Source organism: Oncorhynchus masou, chromosome 2, assembly GCF_036934945.1.
Source record: "Oncorhynchus masou masou isolate Uvic2021 chromosome 2, UVic_Omas_1.1, whole genome shotgun sequence".
In the NCBI taxonomy this organism is placed as follows: domain Eukaryota; kingdom Metazoa; phylum Chordata; class Actinopteri; order Salmoniformes; family Salmonidae; genus Oncorhynchus; species Oncorhynchus masou.
This window is the reverse complement of record NC_088213.1, coordinates 3,138,098-3,156,208: the sequence shown is the minus strand read 5'-3', so window position 1 is coordinate 3,156,208 and position 18,111 is coordinate 3,138,098. Positions and strand designations below refer to the sequence as shown.

General features: G+C 45.3%; 1 protein-coding gene across 1 annotated transcript in view; it reads right to left on the bottom strand.

Moving 5' to 3' along the window:
- LOC135552155 (ATP-binding cassette sub-family C member 12-like) overlaps positions 1-18,111 on the bottom strand; it is a 128,223-nt gene that overhangs the window by 39,073 nt on the left and 71,039 nt on the right. Inside the window, exons 26-34 of the mRNA XM_064983604.1 lie at positions 17,839-17,911; positions 15,966-16,169; positions 13,050-13,184; positions 12,257-12,350; positions 11,985-12,053; positions 11,445-11,534; positions 6,978-7,081; positions 4,923-5,105; positions 2,462-2,688 (exon numbers count right to left, since the gene is read on the bottom strand). Of these exons, the coding sequence (XP_064839676.1) occupies positions 2,462-2,688; positions 4,923-5,105; positions 6,978-7,081; positions 11,445-11,534; positions 11,985-12,053; positions 12,257-12,350; positions 13,050-13,184; positions 15,966-16,169; positions 17,839-17,911 (1,179 nt within the window). The remainder of the gene's footprint in view (positions 1-2,461; positions 2,689-4,922; positions 5,106-6,977; positions 7,082-11,444; positions 11,535-11,984; positions 12,054-12,256; positions 12,351-13,049; positions 13,185-15,965; positions 16,170-17,838; positions 17,912-18,111) is intronic.

Genomic DNA, 18,111 nt, shown 5'->3' with positions numbered 1-18,111 from the left:
GTTGACTCACTAGAGTATGAGTGTAAAGATGCCGGTTGACTCACTAGAGTATGAGTGTGAAGATGCCGGTTGACTCACTAGAGTATGAGTGTGAAGATGCCGGTTGACTCACTAGAGTATGAGTGTGAAGATGCCGGTTGACTCACTAGAGTATGAGTGTGAAGATGCCGGTTGACTCACTAGAGTATGAGTGTAAAGATGCCGGTTGACTCACTAGAGTATGAGTGTAAAGATGCCGGTTGACTCACTAGAGTATTAGTGTGAAGATGCCGGTTGACTCACTAGAGTATGAGTGTAAAGATGCCGGTTGACTCACTAGAGTATGAGTGTAAAGATGCCGGTTGACTCACTAGAGTATGAGTGTAAAGATGCCGGTTGACTCACTAGAGTATGAGTGTGAAGATGCCGGTTGACTCACTAGAGTATGAGTGTGAAGATGCCGGTTGACTCACTAGAGTATGAGTGTGAAGATGCCGGTTGACTCACTAGAGTATGAGTGTGAAGATGCCGGTTGACTCACTAGAGTATGAGTGTAAAGATGCCGGTTGACTCACTAGAGTATGAGTGTGAAGATGCCGGTTGACTCACTAGAGTATGAGTGTAAAGATGCCGGTTGACTCACTAGAGTATGAGTGTAAAGATGCCGGTTGACTCACTAGAGTATGAGTGTAAAGATGCCGGTTGACTCACTAGAGTATGAGTGTAAAGATGCCGGTTGACTCACTAGAGTATGAGTGTGAAGATGCCGGTTGACTCACTAGAGTATGAGTGTAAAGATGCCGGTTGACTCACTAGAGTATGAGTGTAAAGATGCCGGTTGACTCACTAGAGTATGAGTGTAAAGATGCCGGTTGACTCACTAGAGTATGAGTGTAAAGATGGCGGTTGACTCACTAGAGTATGAGTGTAAAGATGCCGGTTGACTCACTAGAGTATGAGTGTAAAGATGCCGGTTGACTCACTAGAGTATGAGTGTGAAGATGCCGGTTGACTCACTAGAGTATGAGTGTAACGATGCCGGTTGACTCACTAGAGTATGAGTGTAAAGATGGCGGTTGACTCACTAGACTATGAGTGTAAAGATGCCGGTTGACTCACTAGAGTATGAGTGTAAAGATGCCGGTTGACTCACTAGAGTATGAGTGTAAAGATGCCGGTTGACTCACTAGAGTATGAGGGTAAAGATGCCGGTTGACTCACTAGAGTATGAGTGTGAAGATGCCGGTTGACTCACTAGAGTATGAGTGTAAAGATGCCGGTTGACTCACTAGAGTATGAGTGTAAAGATGCCGGTTGACTCACTAGAGTATGAGTGTAAAGATGCCGGTTGACTCACTAGAGTATGAGTGTAAAGATGCCGGTTGACTCACTAGAGTATGAGGGTAAAGATGCCGGTTGACTCACTAGAGTATGAGTGTGAAGATGCCGGTTGACTCACTAGAGTATGAGTGTAAAGATGCCGGTTGACTCACTAGAGTATGAGTGTAAAGATGCCGGTTGACTCACTAGAGTATGAGTGTAAAGATGCCGGTTGACTCACTAGAGTATGAGTGTAAAGATGCCGGTTGACTCACTAGAGTATGAGTGTAAAGATGCCGGTTGACTCACTAGAGTATGAGTGTGAAGATGCCGGTTGACTCACTAGAGTATGAGTGTAACGATGCCGGTTGACTCACTAGAGTATGAGTGTAAAGATGGCGGTTGACTCACTAGACTATGAGTGTAAAGATGCCGGTTGACTCACTAGAGTATGAGTGTAAAGATGCCGGTTGACTCACTAGAGTATGAGTGTAAAGATGCCGGTTGACTCACTAGAGTATGAGTGTAAAGATGCCGGTTGACTCACTAGAGTATGAGGGTAAAGATGCCGGTTGACTCACTAGAGTATGAGTGTGAAGATGCCGGTTGACTCACTAGAGTATGAGTGTAAAGATGCCGGTTGACTCACTAGAGTATGAGTGTAAAGATGCCGGTTGACTCACTAGAGTATGAGTGTAAAGATGGCGGTTGACTCACTAGAGTATGAGTGTAAAGATGCCGGTTGACTCACTAGAGTATGAGTGTAAAGATGCCGGTTGACTCACTAGAGTATGAGTGTGAAGATGCCGGTTGACTCACTAGAGTATGAGTGTAACGATGCCGGTTGACTCACTAGAGTATGAGTGTAAAGATGGCGGTTGACTCACAACTAGACTATGAGTGTAAAGATGCCGGTTGACTCACTAGAGTATGAGTGTAAAGATGCCGGTTGACTCACTAGAGTATGAGTGTAAAGATGCCGGTTGACTCACTAGAGTATGAGGGTAAAGATGCCGGTTGACTCACTAGAGTATGAGTGTGAAGATGCCGGTTGACTCACTAGAGTATGAGTGTAAAGATGCCGGTTGACTCACTAGAGTATGAGTGTAAAGATGCCGGTTGACTCACTAGAGTATGAGTGTAAAGATGGCGGTTGACTCACTAGAGTATGAGGGTAAAGATGGCTCCCAGCAGCGTGATGGCGATGAGTAGGGGAGGGAACACGGCCGAGATGGTGACGATGGTGTAGGTGACCATCAGGCAGAACTGCAGGAAGTTCTCCATGTTGAAGGGCAGCATGGTATCCACCTCATCCTGGTCCTTGGAAAAACGGTTCACCATCCGTCCCGTTGGGGTGGTGTCAAAGAAACTCATGGGGCTGTTCAGGATCTACGACACAGACAGGACCCAATGGGGATAGGGTTAGGGTGACGAGAGGATTGATGAAACACAACACTACTGGAAGAGCTTCTACGACACAGACAGGACCCGATGGGGATAGGGTTAGGGTGACGAGAGGGTTGATGAAACACAACACTACTGGAAGAGCTTCTACGACACAGACAGGACCCGATGGGGATAGGGTTAGGGTGACGAGAGGGTTGATGAAACACAACACTACTGGAAGAGCTTCTACGACACAGACAGGACCCGATGGGGATAGGGTTAGGGTGATGAGAGGATTGATGAAACACAACACTACTGGAAGAGCTTCTTGACACACACTACCGTTCAAAGGTTTGGGGTCACTTAGAAATCTCCTTGTTTTTTTTTGTCCATTAAAATAACATCAAATTGATCAGAAATACAGTGTAGTCATTTTTAATGTTGTACATGACTATTGTAGCTGGAAACGGACGATTTTTAATCAAATATCTACATAGGCGTACAGAGGCCCATTATCAGCAACCACCATTCCTGTGTTCCAATGGTACATTGTGTTAGCTAATCCAAGTTTATCATTTTAAAAGTCTAATTGATCATTAGAAAACCCTTTCGCAATTACGTTAGCACTGAAATCTGTTGTTCTGATTAAAAAGGCTAGGGTGCATTTTTTCGACATTTTGATAAAAAGCGTGCAAAATTTCAACGTCGTGCTACTCATGCCAGGAATATAGTATATGCATACGATTAGTATGTGTGGGTAGAAAACACAAGTTTATAAAACTGGTTGAATAATGTCTGTGACTATAACAGAACCTGTGTAGCAGGCAAAACCCCAAGGAAAAACTGTTCAGAAAAAAGAAAAAAATATCCCTCCGCCAGTTCCATGTATTGTCTATGCCAAGGGAAATTAGATAGCGCCCAGTTTACAGTTCCTACAGCTTCCACACGATGTCGCCAGTCTTGGGAATTGGGTTGAAGTTTATCTTTGGTGAAATGAAGAATAGGCACTTCCTGTCAGAGGTGACACTGTGGAAAGTTATGAAAGAGAGAAAATCGTCCATGTTTTATTGACTTGCTGCTATTGAATACAGATCGCCCCGTGATCAATTTGATCAATTATTAACGTTTACAAGTACCTAAAGTTGGATTACAAAAGTAGTTTGAAGTATTTTGTCAACGTTTATAGGCAACCTTTTGAATTTTTTGTAACGACATTGCGTTTTGGAAAGCTGTTTTTTTCTGGATCAGACGGGCTTTATAAAAGGACATTTTGGGTATACATGGTCTGAATTAAACGAAAAAAAGAACCAATTGTGATGTTTATGGGACATATTGGAGTGCCAACAAAGAAGCTCGTCAAAGGTAATGCATGTTTTATATTTTATTTCAGCGTTTTGTGTAGCGCCGGCTACGCTAATTATTTTGTTTACGTCGCGTTCATCTGTTTCGGGGGGGTGGGGGGGTGCATGCTATCAAATAATAGCTTCTCATGCTTTCGCGGAAAAGCATTTTTAAAATCTGACATGTTGGCTGGATTCACAACGATTGTAGCTTTAATTGAGTACCCTGTATGTGTGATTTAATGAAAGTTTGAGTTTTATCACGTACTATTTGAATTCGGCGCTCTGCATTTCCCCAAGGCTGTTGGCTAGGAGAGACGCAAGCGTCTCAATATCCTTAAGAAGTTTAAAGAAGCAATAAAACTGGCCTTCTTTAGACTAGTTGAGTATCTGGAGCATCAGCATTTTGTGGGTTCGATTACAGACTCAAAATGGCCAATGGCTTTTCTTTCAAAAACAAAGGAAATTTCTAAGTGACCCCACACTTTTGAATAGTAGTGTATATCTTCAGAGACCTATCCACTGCTAATATGTAAAGTAGCATGACTCATGGGGTTGCCCAGGGTCTGAACCCCAGACAGTCCAGGGTGTATAAGGTTCTTTATATCCCAAAGTAAAGGTACAACACCAACCCAGCTATTTGTTGTGGAACAAGACAGGGATGTCCCCTCTCCCCTGTCCTCTTCCAAGATTCAATGCTATGAAATTCTTCATCAATAACGTTTGGTGATCATCCCTCACTGTCCCTCTCCCTCATCCTTTTCAATACAATTTGACAGGAGTGGTGTTGTGTGGTAGTGTGATTGATAACAGTGGTGTTGTGTGGTAGTGTGATTGATAACAGTGGTGTTGTGTGGTAGTGTGATTGATAACAGTGGTGTTGTGTGTGGTAGTTACGTTTCTGAACATGGTGTCGTGTAGCTTGGAGGATGCGTGCAACGTGACTTTGGTGAAAGAGTAGCCCTTGATGAAGCTGAAGACCAGCATGGCCACCACCACCAGGCCGTAAATCATCTGGTAGAAGCTCAGGTCAGGGTTCAGGGAGATGTTCCCTGTGGTGGAATTCGACACGTTTGCTGTCTGAAATCACACATTAAAGAGCCCGTTAGTTAATATATGGCTTAGTTACTGTGTAAGGTACTAAGAATGCTTTAACTAGTCTATAAAAACGTATGCAGAATGTTCTGTTACATGTTTTACTTGTGCTAGCCACAGATGTAATCTGATCTGCTAAAATAGGACAAACTGTTGATACAATTGAGAATTCTTTAGGAAAACCAATCGCAGCCCTCCAATAGATAGCAACTGTCGTCGAGTCCAACATCTCGGACAAGCTCACGTTTCATTTACATTACATTTACATTTAAGTCATTTAGCAGACGCTCTTATCCAGAGCGACTTACAAATTGGTGAATTCACCTTCTGACATCCAGTGGAACAGCCACTTTACAATAGTGCATCTAAATCATTTAAGGGGGGGGGGGGGGGTGAGAAGCATTACTTCATCCTATCCTAGGTATTCCTTGAAGAGGTGGGGTTTCAGGTGTCTCCGGAAGGTGGTGATTGACTCCGCTGTCCTGGCGTCGTGAGGGAGTTTGTTCCACCATTGGGGGGCCAGAGCAGCGAACAGTTTTGACTGGGCTGAGCGGGAACTGTACTTCCTCAGTGGTAGGGAGGCGAGCAGGCCAGAGGTGGATGAACGCAGTGCCCTTGTTTGGGTGTAGGGCCTGATCAGAGCCTGGAGGTACTGGGGTGCCATTCCCCTCACAGGGGAACGGTTTCAAATGCATGAAAGCCAGTAAGGGAAATGGCAGAAAACACTGAGTTCTCTTCAAAACATAAATATTTTAAACGGCAAAATAATTGAACAGCGCACCAAGCGGTACTTGCTACTGTGATTCCTGAAATGCGAAGCTTGTTGACATTAGTCTTTTTTTAAATCCGAAATTATACTTTCGTTACATTGTTTGCTAGGTCCGCTGGTTAGCTAGCTCTCAGTCTCATTGACCACCAAACTTTGATAACACTAGCTAGCCACTCAATATAACATGTTTTCGCAAAATATATGTTAGTTAGCTAAATTAGCCATGTTATGAATACAACTCTAATCTGCTATCATCATGATGCAAATTAGAGAGCAACAGTTAGCTTCCAAAAGCGGTTATAGCTTTGACTGCTTGCTGACAGTGAATTCAGAGCCGTTCAGCGGCTAGCAGCAAAACAAAACATCATTTTACCAGGTTTCCCGTGAATAAATTGTAATACCAGTCCATTACAACATGCCCACGTGTCTTCTGATTAACAAGGGTTTCACTTCGTCTGGGTAAAATCATCGTCATTGTAAGGGGGATTTCTCCCAGTGGTTTGTGTGATGAATTTAGTCTTCATCGTCAACATTGTAAGGGGGATTTCTCCCAGTGGTTTGTGTGATGAATTTAGTCTTCATCGTCAACATTGTAAGGGGGATTTCTCCCAGTGGTTTGAGTGATGAATTGGTCTTCATCGTCATCATTGTAAGGGGGATTTCTCCCAGTGGTTTGAAAGATGAATTGGTATTCATTGTCATCATTGTTAGCTGGGGCGGCAGGGGGCGGCAGGGTAGCCTAGTGGTTAGAGCGTTGGACTAGTAACTGAAAGGTTGCAAGTTTGAATCCCCGAGCTGACAAGGTACAAATCTGTTGTTCTACCCCTAAACAAGGCAGTTAATCCACTGTTCCTAGGCCGTCATTGAAAATAAGAATTTGTTCTTAACTGACTTGCCTAGTAAAATAAAGGTAAAATTAAAATTAAAAATTGTAAGGGGGATTTTCCCAGTGGTTTGAAAGATGAATTGGTCTTCCAAAGAAAATGTTGTCAGAGGTTGCTATAGTAACCAAAGGGGGTAGGGGCCTAGCGAAGGGTCAATTGACAAACATTTGAAAACATAAGGAAAAGTCACTACAGTAGACTTACCCCTGATCCCTGCTCCAGCCAGTAGCTGAGCCACCAGTTGCTGAAGGCAGTGGTCCCCACCAAGCAGATGAAGATGATGATGATGAGAGACAGCAGTATGTACCCTGGAGACCAGAGACACCAGAGGTGAGACCAGAGGAGAGAAAAGATCAGAGACCAGATGAGAGAGGAGAGACCAGAGGAGAGAAAATATGAGAGACCAGAGACCAAGCGAGAGACCAGAGGGGAGAGGAGAGACCAGAGGAGAGAAAATATGAGAGACCAGAGGAGAGAGGAGAGACCAGATGAGAGAGGAGAGACCAGAGGAGAGAAAAGATGAGAGACCAGAGACCAGACAAGAGACGAGAGGAGAGAAAAGATGAGAGATCAGAGACAAAATATATATATATCAAGAGGAGAGACCAGATGAGAGAGGAGAGACCAGAGGGGAGAGGAGAGACCAGAGGAGAGACCAGAGGAGAGAGGAGAGGAGAGACCAGAGGAGAAAGGTGAGACCAGAGGAGAGACCAGAGGAGAGAGGAGAGACTAGAGGAGAGACTAGAGGAGAGAGGAGGGACTAGAGGAGAGAGCAGAGGAGAGACCAGAGGAGACACAAGAGGAGAGACCAGAGGAGAGACCAGAGGAGAGAGGAGAGACCAGAGGAGAAAGGAGAGACTAGAGGAGACACCAGAGGAAACATCAGAGGAGAGACCAGAGGGGAGAGGAGAGGAGAGACCAGAGGAGAAAGGAGAGACCAGAGGAGAGAGGAGAGGGGAGACCAGAGGAAAGAGGAGAGGGGAGACCAGAGGAGATAGGAGAGACCAGAGGAAAGACCAGAGGAGAGACCAGAGGAGAGAGGAGAGACTAGAGGAGAGACTAGAGGAGAGACCAGAGGAGAGACCAGAGGAGAGAGGAGAGACTAGAGGAGAGACTAGAGGAGAGACTAGAGGAGAGACCAGAGGAGAGACCAGAGGAGACAAAAGAGGAGAGACCAGAGGAGAGACCAAAGGAGAGAGTAGAGACTAGAGGAGACACCAGAGGAGACACCAGAGACAAGAGGAGACACCAGATGAGACACTAGAGGAGAGACCAAATGAGAGGGGAGAGACCAGAGGAGAGACCAGAGGAGAAACCAAAGGAGAGGGGAGAGACCAGAGGAGACACCAGAGGAGAGAGGAGAGGGGAGACCAGAGAAGAGACCAGTGGAGAGATCAGAGGAGAAACCAGAGAGGGGAGAGACCAGAGGAGAGACCAGAGGAGAGACCAGAGGAGAGAGGAGAGACCATACAAGAGACCAGAGGAGAGAGGAGAGACCAGAGGAGAAAGGAGAGACCAGAGGAGAGACCAGAGGGGAGACCTATCCTCCTGCAGCTTTACAGTACTGGTGGTAGGTCAGGGACTCGGGGTTAAGGTTCAGAGACCTAACCTCCTGCAGCTTTACAGTACTGGTGGTAGGTCAGGGTTAACTCGGGGTTAAGGTTCAGAGTGTGGTGTGTGTAAGGTGTGTTCCTAACCTCCTGCAGCTTTACAGTACTGGTGGTAGGTCAGGGTTAACTAGGGGTTAAGGTTCAGAGTGTGGTGTGTGTAAGGTGTGTTCCTAACCTCCTGCAGCTTTACAGTACTGGTGGTAGGTCAGGGTTAACTCGGGGTTAAGGTTCAGAGTGTGGTGTGTGTAAGGTGTGTTCCTAACCTCCTGCAGCTTTACAGTACTGGTGGTAGGTCAGGGTTAACTCGGGGTTAAGGTTCAGAGTGTGGTGTGTGTAAGGTGTGTTCCTAACCTCCTGCAGCTTTACAGTACTGGTGGTAGGTCAGGGTTAACTCGGGGTTAAGGTTCAGAGTGTGGTGTGTGTAAGGTGTGTTCCTAACCTCCTGCAGCTTTACAGTACTGGTGGTAGGTCAGGGTTAACTCGGGGTTAAGGTTCAGAGTGTGGTGTGTGTAAGGTGTGTTCCTAACCTCCTGCAGCTTTACAGTACTGGTGGTAGGTCAGGGTTAACTCAGGGTTAAGGTTCAGAGTGTGGTGTGTGTAAGGTGTGTTCCTAACCTCCTGCAGCTTTACAGTACCGGTGGTAGGTCAGGTTAACTCAGAGTGTGGTGTGTGGGTTAAGGTTCAGAGTGTCAGGGTGTGTGTAAGGTGTGTTCCTAACCTCCTGCAGCTTTACAGTACTGGTGGTAGGTCAGGGTTAACTCGGGGTTAAGGTTCAGAGTGTGGTGTGTGTAAGGTGTGTTCCTAACCTCCTGCAGCTTTACAGTACTGGTGGTAGGTCAGGGTTAACTCGGGGTTAAGGTTCAGAGTGTGGTGTGTGTTCCTAACCTCCTGCAGCTTTACAGTACTGGTGGTAGGTCAGGGTTAACTCGGGGTTAAGGTTCAGAGTGTGGGGTTAAGCAGCTTTACAGAGTGGTAGGTCAGGGTTAACTTGGGGTTAAGGTTCAGAGGTGTGTTCCTAACCTCCTGCAGCTTTACAGTACCGGTGGTAGGTCAGGGTTAACTTGGGGTTAAGGTTCAGAGTGTGGTGTGTGTAAGGTGTGTTCCTAACCTCCTGCAGCTTTACAGTACCGGTGGTAGGTCAGGGTTAACTTGGGGTTAAGGTTCAGAGTGTGGTGTGTGTAAGGTGTGTTCCTAACCTCCTGCAGCTTTACAGTACTGGTGGTAGGTCAGGGTTAACTCGGGGTTAAGGTTCAGAGTGTGGTGTGTGTAAGGTGTGTTCCTTAACCTCCTGCAGCTTTACAGTACGGTGGTAGGTCAGGGTTAACTCGGGGTTAAGGTTCAGAGTGTGGTGTGTCAAGGTGTGTTCCTAACCTCCTGCAGCTTTACAGTACTGGTGGTAGGTCAGGGTTAACTCGGGGTTAAGGTTCAGAGTGTGGTGTGTGCTCCTAACCTCCTGCAGCTTTACAGTACTGGTGGTAGGTCAGGGTTAACGGGGTTAAGGTTCAGAACAACAACTAACCATCCTAAACAACTTTACAGTACCATAATAGGTCAGGGTTAACGGGGTTAAGGTTCAGAGTGGGGTTTTCCTAACCTTTACAGTAAACAGGGTTAACAACTGGGGTTAAGGTTCAAGTGTGGTGTGTCAACCTAACCTCCTGCAGCTTTACAGTACTGGTGGTAAACAGGGTTAACAACGGGGTTAAGGTTCAGACAGTGGTGTGTGTTCCTAACCTCCTGCAGCTTTACAGTACTGGTGGTAGGCCAGGGTTAACGGGGTTAAGGTTCAGAGCATAATAACCTCCTGCAGCTTTACAGTACTGGTGGTAGGAGGGTTAATTGATTAAGGTTCAGAGTGTGGTTTGTAAGGTGTGTTCTAACCTCCTGCAGCTTTACAGTACTGGTGGTAATCAGGGTTGGGGTTAAGGTTCAGAATGTGAAGGTGTGTTCCTAACCTCCTGCAGCTTTACAGTACTGGTGGTAGCTCAGGGTTAACGTCGGGGTTAAGGTTCAGAGTGTGGTGTGTGTTCCTAACCTCCTGCAGCTTTACAGTACTGGTGGTAGGTCAGGGTTAATCGGGGTTAAGGTCAGAGTGTGGTGTGAAAGAAAGGTGTGTTCCTAACCTCCTGCAGCTTTACAGTACTGGTGGTAGGTCAGGGTTAACTCGGGGTTAAGGTTCAGAGTGTGGTGTGTGTAAGGTGTGTTCCTAACCTCCTGCAGCTTTACAGTACTGGTGGTAGGCCAGGGTTAACTCGGGGTTAAGGTTCAGAGTGTGGTGTTTAAGGTGTGTTCCAACCTCCTGCAGCTTTACAGTACTGGTGGTAGGTCAGGGTTAACCGTGTTAAGGTTCAGAGTGTGGTGTGGTAAGGTGTTTCAAACCTTTTGTTTCCTGCAGCATTACAGTACTGGTGGTAGGTCAGGGTTAACTGGGTTAAGGTTCAGATGTGGTATGGATGTAAGGTGTGTTCTAACCTCCTGTTGCTTTACAGTACCGGTGGTAGGTCAGGGTTAACTCGGGGTTAAGGTTCAGAGTGTGGTGTGTGTTCCTAACCTCCTGCAGCTTTACAGTACTGGTGGTAGGTCAGGGTTAACTCGGGGTTAAGGTTCAGAGTGTGGTGTGTGTTCCTAACCTCCTGCAGCTTTACAGTACCGGTGGTAGGTCAGGGTTAACTCGGGGTTAAGGTTCAGAGTGTGGTGTGTGTAAGGTGTGTTCCTAACCTCCTGCTGCTTTACAGTACCGGTGGTAGGTCAGGGTTAACTCGGGGTTAAGGTTCAGAGTGTGGTGTGTGTAAGGTGTGTTCCTAACCTCCTGCAGCTTTACAGTACTGGTGGTAGGTCAGGGTTAACTCGGGGTTAAGGTTCAGAGTGTGGTGTGTGTAAGGTGTGTTCCTAACATCCTGCAGCTTTACAGTACCGGTGGTAGGTCAGGGTTAACTCGGGGTTAAGGTTCAGAGTGTGGTGTGTGTAAGGTGTGTTCCTAACCTCCTGCAGCTTTACAGTACTGGTGGTAGGTCAGGGTTAACTCGGGGTTAAGGTTCAGAGTGTGGTGTGTGCTCCTAACCTCCTGCAGCTTTACAGTACTGGTGGTAGGTCCTCCAGGCAACAGAACCCTCCTGAGAACCCTCCTGAGTCACTAGCTGGTCCTTAGACTCTACCAGACAACAACAACAACAACTATCAACAAACAACTATCAACAGACAACATCATCAACAACAACAACAATAATAATAAACAACAACAACAAATACCAACAGGCATCATCAACAGCAACAGCAACAACAACAACCATAATAAACAACAACAACCATAATAAACAACAACAACCATAATAAACAACAACAACAACAAACAACTATCAACAGACAACATCAACAACAACAACAACCATAATAAACAACAACAACAAATATCAACAGACATCATCGTCAGCAACAGCAACAAGACCAAACATAATAAACAACAACAACAAGCATAATAAACAACAACAAACATCATGTTGATGGAATTAATTGATTAGTTCATTTAAAATGTCACACAGTGTACAGCCATAATAATACTGCTTGAGGATTAGAATGTGAAGGAACCGAGGACTAAAATTACCGCTGACGTCATGTGATAGCGATCGACGGCCTCCCGACTCGTCTGGTGTCTCATCAGACATGTCAAAAGCTGTCGGAGAGAAAGAAAGACGTGAAGTAAATCCCAGTAATGACACACAACAGACCTTTTAACGCAGAGCGACATATACGAATGTAATGTACGAAACGAGACACGAGAACAAAAACTTTTTGTTTCCAATAGCATTACATACAGGATGTGAGAAGCAGACCGTGTCTATGTTGAGATGTGTATGGATCTCTAGCTTATCAAACCTGGGTTTTCTAGTCCTTTTCCCTTGTGATCATCCAGGTTCTTCTCCTTCATGTCGATGGGGTCTGGTTGTGTCGGCTGCTCCTCCGGTTGTTCCTAACGTACAGGATTAAGTGATATACATTAATGTGGGAGAAATATATTTATTGTCTCTCGAGAGTCTTGACAGTATACGTCTGTATTTGATGTTTTGTGTGGAAAACCCAGGAAGAGAAGTGGCAGCATACAGCTAATGGGGATCCTAATAAACTAGACTAAAACATGATATCTAGACTGGGTATAGTCTCCTTCAGGAGGACTGATCCTAATAAGCTAGACTAAAACATGATATCTAGACTGGGTATAGTCTCCTTCAGGAGGACTGATCCTAATAAGCTAGACTAAAACATGATATCTAGACTGGGCATAGTCTCCTTCAGGAGGACTGATCCTAATAAGCTAGACTAAAACATGATATCTAGACTGGGTATAGTCTCCTTCAGGAGGACTGATCCTAATAAACTAGACTAGAACATGATATCTAGACTGGGCATAGTCTCCTTCAGGAGGACTGATCCTAATAAACTAGACTAAAACATGATATCTAGACTGGGTATAGTCTCCTCTGGATGGACCGATCCTAACGATGTTCTTGGATAGTGATTGAATTGCCGTAGTCATAACGGGAGATCTTACCTGTAACTATTGGCTCTGAGACCAGAGGTAGAGATCTTACCTGTAACTATTGGCTCTGAGACCAGAGGTAGAGATCTTACCTGTAACTATTGGCTCTGAGACCAGAGGTAGAGATCTTACCGGTGAATGCTCCATCTGGAAGTTGTTGATCATCTGTGCGTATCGGCCTTTAGCTTTCATCAGAGCTTTGTGTGTCCCTGCCTCCTTTATCTTTCCACTCTCCAACACCAGTATCTCATCACAGAACTCCAGATACTGATACACACGAAAGAGAGAGAGAGAGAGAGAGAGAGAGGAGGAGAGACAGAGAGACAGAGAGACAGAGAGAGAGAGAGAGAGAGAGAGAGAGAGGAAGAGACAGAGAGAGAGAGGGGGGGAGAGAGAGAGAGAGAGAGAGGGGAATAGTAACGTTAATAACTTGAGGAGGGGAGAGAGGATATCCCTGTCGGGTTCCTCTTTCTGTGAGCATACTTTGGATAAAATAAAACCCTTTTATAACCCTTATGTGACTCAACAGGGAATCAAACTCACAACTGAATCAACTGAATCAACTGACCAAACTAAAATACATCTGAACTACAGACAGAGAAAGGGAGAGGACAGCCAAGATAAACCGTTCTACCTTCAAATCAGTGGAGTCATCTATTTCAGCCCCACTCGCTGCTGAGAGGTGTACAACATCGAGCACACGGCCATGCAATCTCCATAGACAAACAATGGCAGTAAAATAGCCTGTACTGAAGAGCTCAGTGGCTTTCAACGTGGCACCGCCAATAGGATGCCAACTTTCCAACAAGTCAGTTCATAAAATTCCTGCCCTGCTAGAGCTGCCCCCCGGCCAACTGGTAAGTGCTGTTATTGTGAAGTTGAAACGTCTAGGAGCAACAACGGCTCGACCGTGAAGTGGTAGGCCACACAAGATCACAGAACGAGACCACCGAGTGCTGAAGTGCGTAGCGTGTAAAAAGCATCTGTCCTCGGTTGCATCGCTCCACTACTGAGTTCCAAACTGCCTCTGGAAGCAAGGTCAGCACACTAACTGTTCGTCAGGAGCTTCATGAAATGGGTTTCCGTGGCCGAGCAGCCACACACAAGCCTAAGATCATGTGATTGGACTGGATTTGAAGCCCCTTAGTTCCAGTGAAGGGAAATCTTAATGCTACAGACATTCTAGACTGGATTTTAAGCCCCTTAGTTCCAGTGAAGGGAAATCTTAATGCTACAGACATTCTAGACTGGATTTTAAGCCCCTTAGTTCCAGTGAAGGGAAATCTTAATGCTACAGACATTCTAGACTGGATTTTAAGCCCCTTAGTTCCAGTGAAGGGAAATCTTAATGCTACAGACATTCTAGACTGGATTTTAAGCCCCTTAGTTCCAGTGAAGGGAAATCTTAATGCTACAGACATTCTAGACTGGATTTTAAGCCCCTTAGTTCCAGTGAAGGGAAGTCTTAATGCTACAGACATTCTAGACTGGATTTTAAGCCCCTTAGTTCCAGTGAAGGGAAATCTTAATGCTACAGACATTCTAGAATGGATTTTAAGCCCCTTAGTTCCAGTGAAGGGAAATCTTAATGCTACAGACATTCTAGACTGGATTTTAAGCCCCTTAGTTCCAGTGAAGGGAAATCTAAATGCTACAGACATTCTAGACTGGATTTTAAGCCCCTTAGTTCCAGTGAAGGGAAATCTTAATGCTACAGACATTCTAGACTGGATTTTAAGCCCCTTAGTTCCAGTGAAGGGACATCTTAATGCTACAGACATTCTAGACTGGATTTTAAGCCCCTTAGTTCCAGTGAAGGGACATCTTAATGCTACAGACATTCTAGACTGGATTTTCCACAAACGTAAAACGTTTGTATCCAGGACAAAAAGAGAATTACTTTGCCACATCATTTTGCAGTATTAGTCTAGTGCCTTGTTGTAAACAGGATGCATGTTTAGGAATATTTTGTTATTCTGTACAGGCTTCCTTCTTTTCACTCTGTCATGTAGGTTAGTATTGTGGAGTAACTGCAATGTTGTTGATCCATCCTCAGTTCTCTCCCATCACAGCCATTAAACTCTGTAACTGTTTTGAAGTCATGTAGCTTAGTATTGTGGAGTAACGACAATGTTGTTGATCCATCCTCAGTTCTCTCCCATCACAGCCATTAAACTCTGTAACTGTTTTGAAGTCATGTAGCTTAGTATTGTGGAGTAACGACAATGTTGTTGATCCATCCTCAGTTCTCTCCTATCAGAGCCATGAAACTCTGTAACTGTTTTAAAGTCCCCATTGGCTTCACTGAGCGGTTTCCTTCCTCTCCTGCAACTGAGTTAGGAAGGATGCCTGTATCTTCGTATTGACTGGTTGTATTGATACACCATCAAAAATGTAATGAATAACTTCACCATGCTCAAAGGGAAATTCAATGTCTGCTTTTTTTATTTTATATTTTACCCATCCACCAGTAGGTGACCTCGTACCCCTGCACATTGACTCAGTACTGGTACTTCCTGTATACAGCCATGTTATCGTTATTCATTGTGGATTTATTCCTTGTGTCATTATCTTCTATAATTTTCTAAAAATGTTCTCTGCATTGTTGGGATGTCAGCATTTCACTGTTAGTCTACAGCTGTTGTTTTACGAAGCATGTGACAAATACATTGGATTGGATTGGTTCTCCACCCTGTTGTTAGGGAGTTTCTGGCGGGGTTGCAAAACTCTGGATATTCTTTTATTCCTCCCGTTTTTTTCCGTAAATCCTGGTCGAAGGATTCCCAGGTGAAAGATTTCCGTTCCTTATTCCCTCCTATAGAGAATCCTTCCAGAACAGAAACTCTGTAAAAAAACCTGTGAACTCTGGGAGAAGGTTTTGCAAGCCTAGGTTCTGAACACACCATGAATACACCCAAGAGTGACACGGCTACAAGGTCTTTAAACTATATGAAGACAAAGACGCAATTAAAAACTGCACATTCCGAAACGAGTGAGATAATCAAGGGAAACGTAAGTGTAAGCTCGTCACCAGCAGTGACTCCCTACCTGTAGTTGATGGGTGACCAGGATAATACTCTTCCCCTTCAGGGTCTTCTTGATACACTCCTCAAAGATGTGTTTCCCTACGTGGGCGTCCACCGCAGACAGAGGGTCGTCCAGCAGGATGATGTCTTTGTTGGAGTAGACCGCTCTGGCCAGACTGATCCTCTGCTTCTGACCGCCAGACAGGTTCAGGCCTCGCTCACCTATCTACAGAACCAGCAATACAACCCATTCAGAACACAACAGGTTCAGACATCCCTCATCTATCTACAGAACCAGCAATATAACCCAATCAGAACATAACAGGTTCAGACATCACTCATCTATCTACAGAACCAGCAATACAACCCAGCGAGAACAGAACAGGTTCAGACATCACTCATCTATCTACAGAACCAGCAATACAACCCATTCAGAACAGAACAGGTTCAGACATCCCTCACCTATCTACAGAACCAGCAATACAACCCATTCAGAACAGAACAGGTTCAGACATCCCTCATCTATCTACAGAACCAGCAATACAACCCAGTCAGAACAGAAGAATCTACACATCAGACATCACTCCAGTCAGAACAGAACAGTCAGAACACAACATCACTCATCTATCTACAGAACCAGCAATACAACCCAGTCAGAACACAACAGGTTCAGACATCACTCATCTATCTACAGAACCAGCAATACAACCCAGTCAGAACACAACAGGTTCAGACATCACTCATCTATCTACAGAACCTCATACATATAATAGAGTTAAACAAGCTCTCCTATCTACAGAGAAACCCAGACACTACCGACTAGGTTTCAGGCCCTGTTCATCTATCTACAGAGAAACCCAGACACTACCGACTTGGTTTCGGGCCCTGTTCATCTATCTACAGAGAAACCCAGATACTACCGACTAGGTTTCAGGCCCAGTTCATCTATCTACAGGGAAACCCAGACACTACCGACTAGGTTTCAGGCCCTGTTCATCTATCTACAGAGAAACCCAGACACTACCGACTAGGTTTCGGGCCCTGTTCATCTATCTACAGAGAAACCCAGATACTACCGACTAGGTTTCAGGCCCTGTTCATCTATCTACAGAGAAACCCAGACACTACCGACTAGGTTTCGGGCCCTGTTCATCTATCTACAGAGAAACCCAGACACTACCGACTAGGTTTCGGGCCCTGTTCATCTATCTACAGAGAAACCCAGACACTACCGACTAGGTTTCGGGCCCTGTTCATCTATCCACAGAGAAACCCAGACACTACCGACTAGGTTTCGGGCCCTGTTCATCTATCTACAGAGAAACCCAGACACTACCAACTAGGTTTCGGGCCCTGTTCATCTATCTACAGAGAAACCCAGTCGGTATAGCGTCTGGGTCTGGGCCCTGTTCATCTATCTACAGAGAAACCCAGTCAGTAGCGTCTGGGTCTGGGCCCTGTTCATCTATCTACAGAGAAACCCAGTCAGTAGCGTCTGGGTCTGGGCCCTGTTCATCTATCTACAGAGAAAACCCAGTCGGTAGCATCCGGGTTCGGGCCCTGTTCATCTATCTACAGAGAAAACCCAGTCGGTAGCATCCAGGATCGGGTCCTGTTCATCTATCTACAGAGAAAACCCAGTCAGTAGCATCCGGGTTCGGGCCCTGTTCATCTATCTACAGAGAAAACCCAGTCAGTAGCATCCGGGTTCGGGCCCTGTTCATCTATCTACAGAGAGAACCCAGTCAGTAGCATCCGGGTTCGGGCCCTGTTCATCTATCTACAGAGAAAACCCAGTCAGTAGCGTCCGGGTTCGGGCCCTGTTATTTGAAATTCAAAAGACGTTCTGAGCATCAAATGAACGACTCAAACCCTGGATATACGTGAGCCCTTACCTCAGTTTGATCGCCATAGGGAAGAATAGCCAGATCTGGTATCAGGCTACAGGCACGGATGACTTTGTCATACCTTTACAAAATACAAAAATGTGCAATAATAATTAAGGCACTTAATTCAGGAGAACAACGTGGTTATCAGGGATTCATTCAGGAGAACAACATGGGTTATCAGGGATTCATTCATTCAGGAGAACAACATGGTTATCAGTGATTCATTCATTCAGGAGAACAACATGGGTTATCAGGGATTCATTCATTCAGGAGAACAAC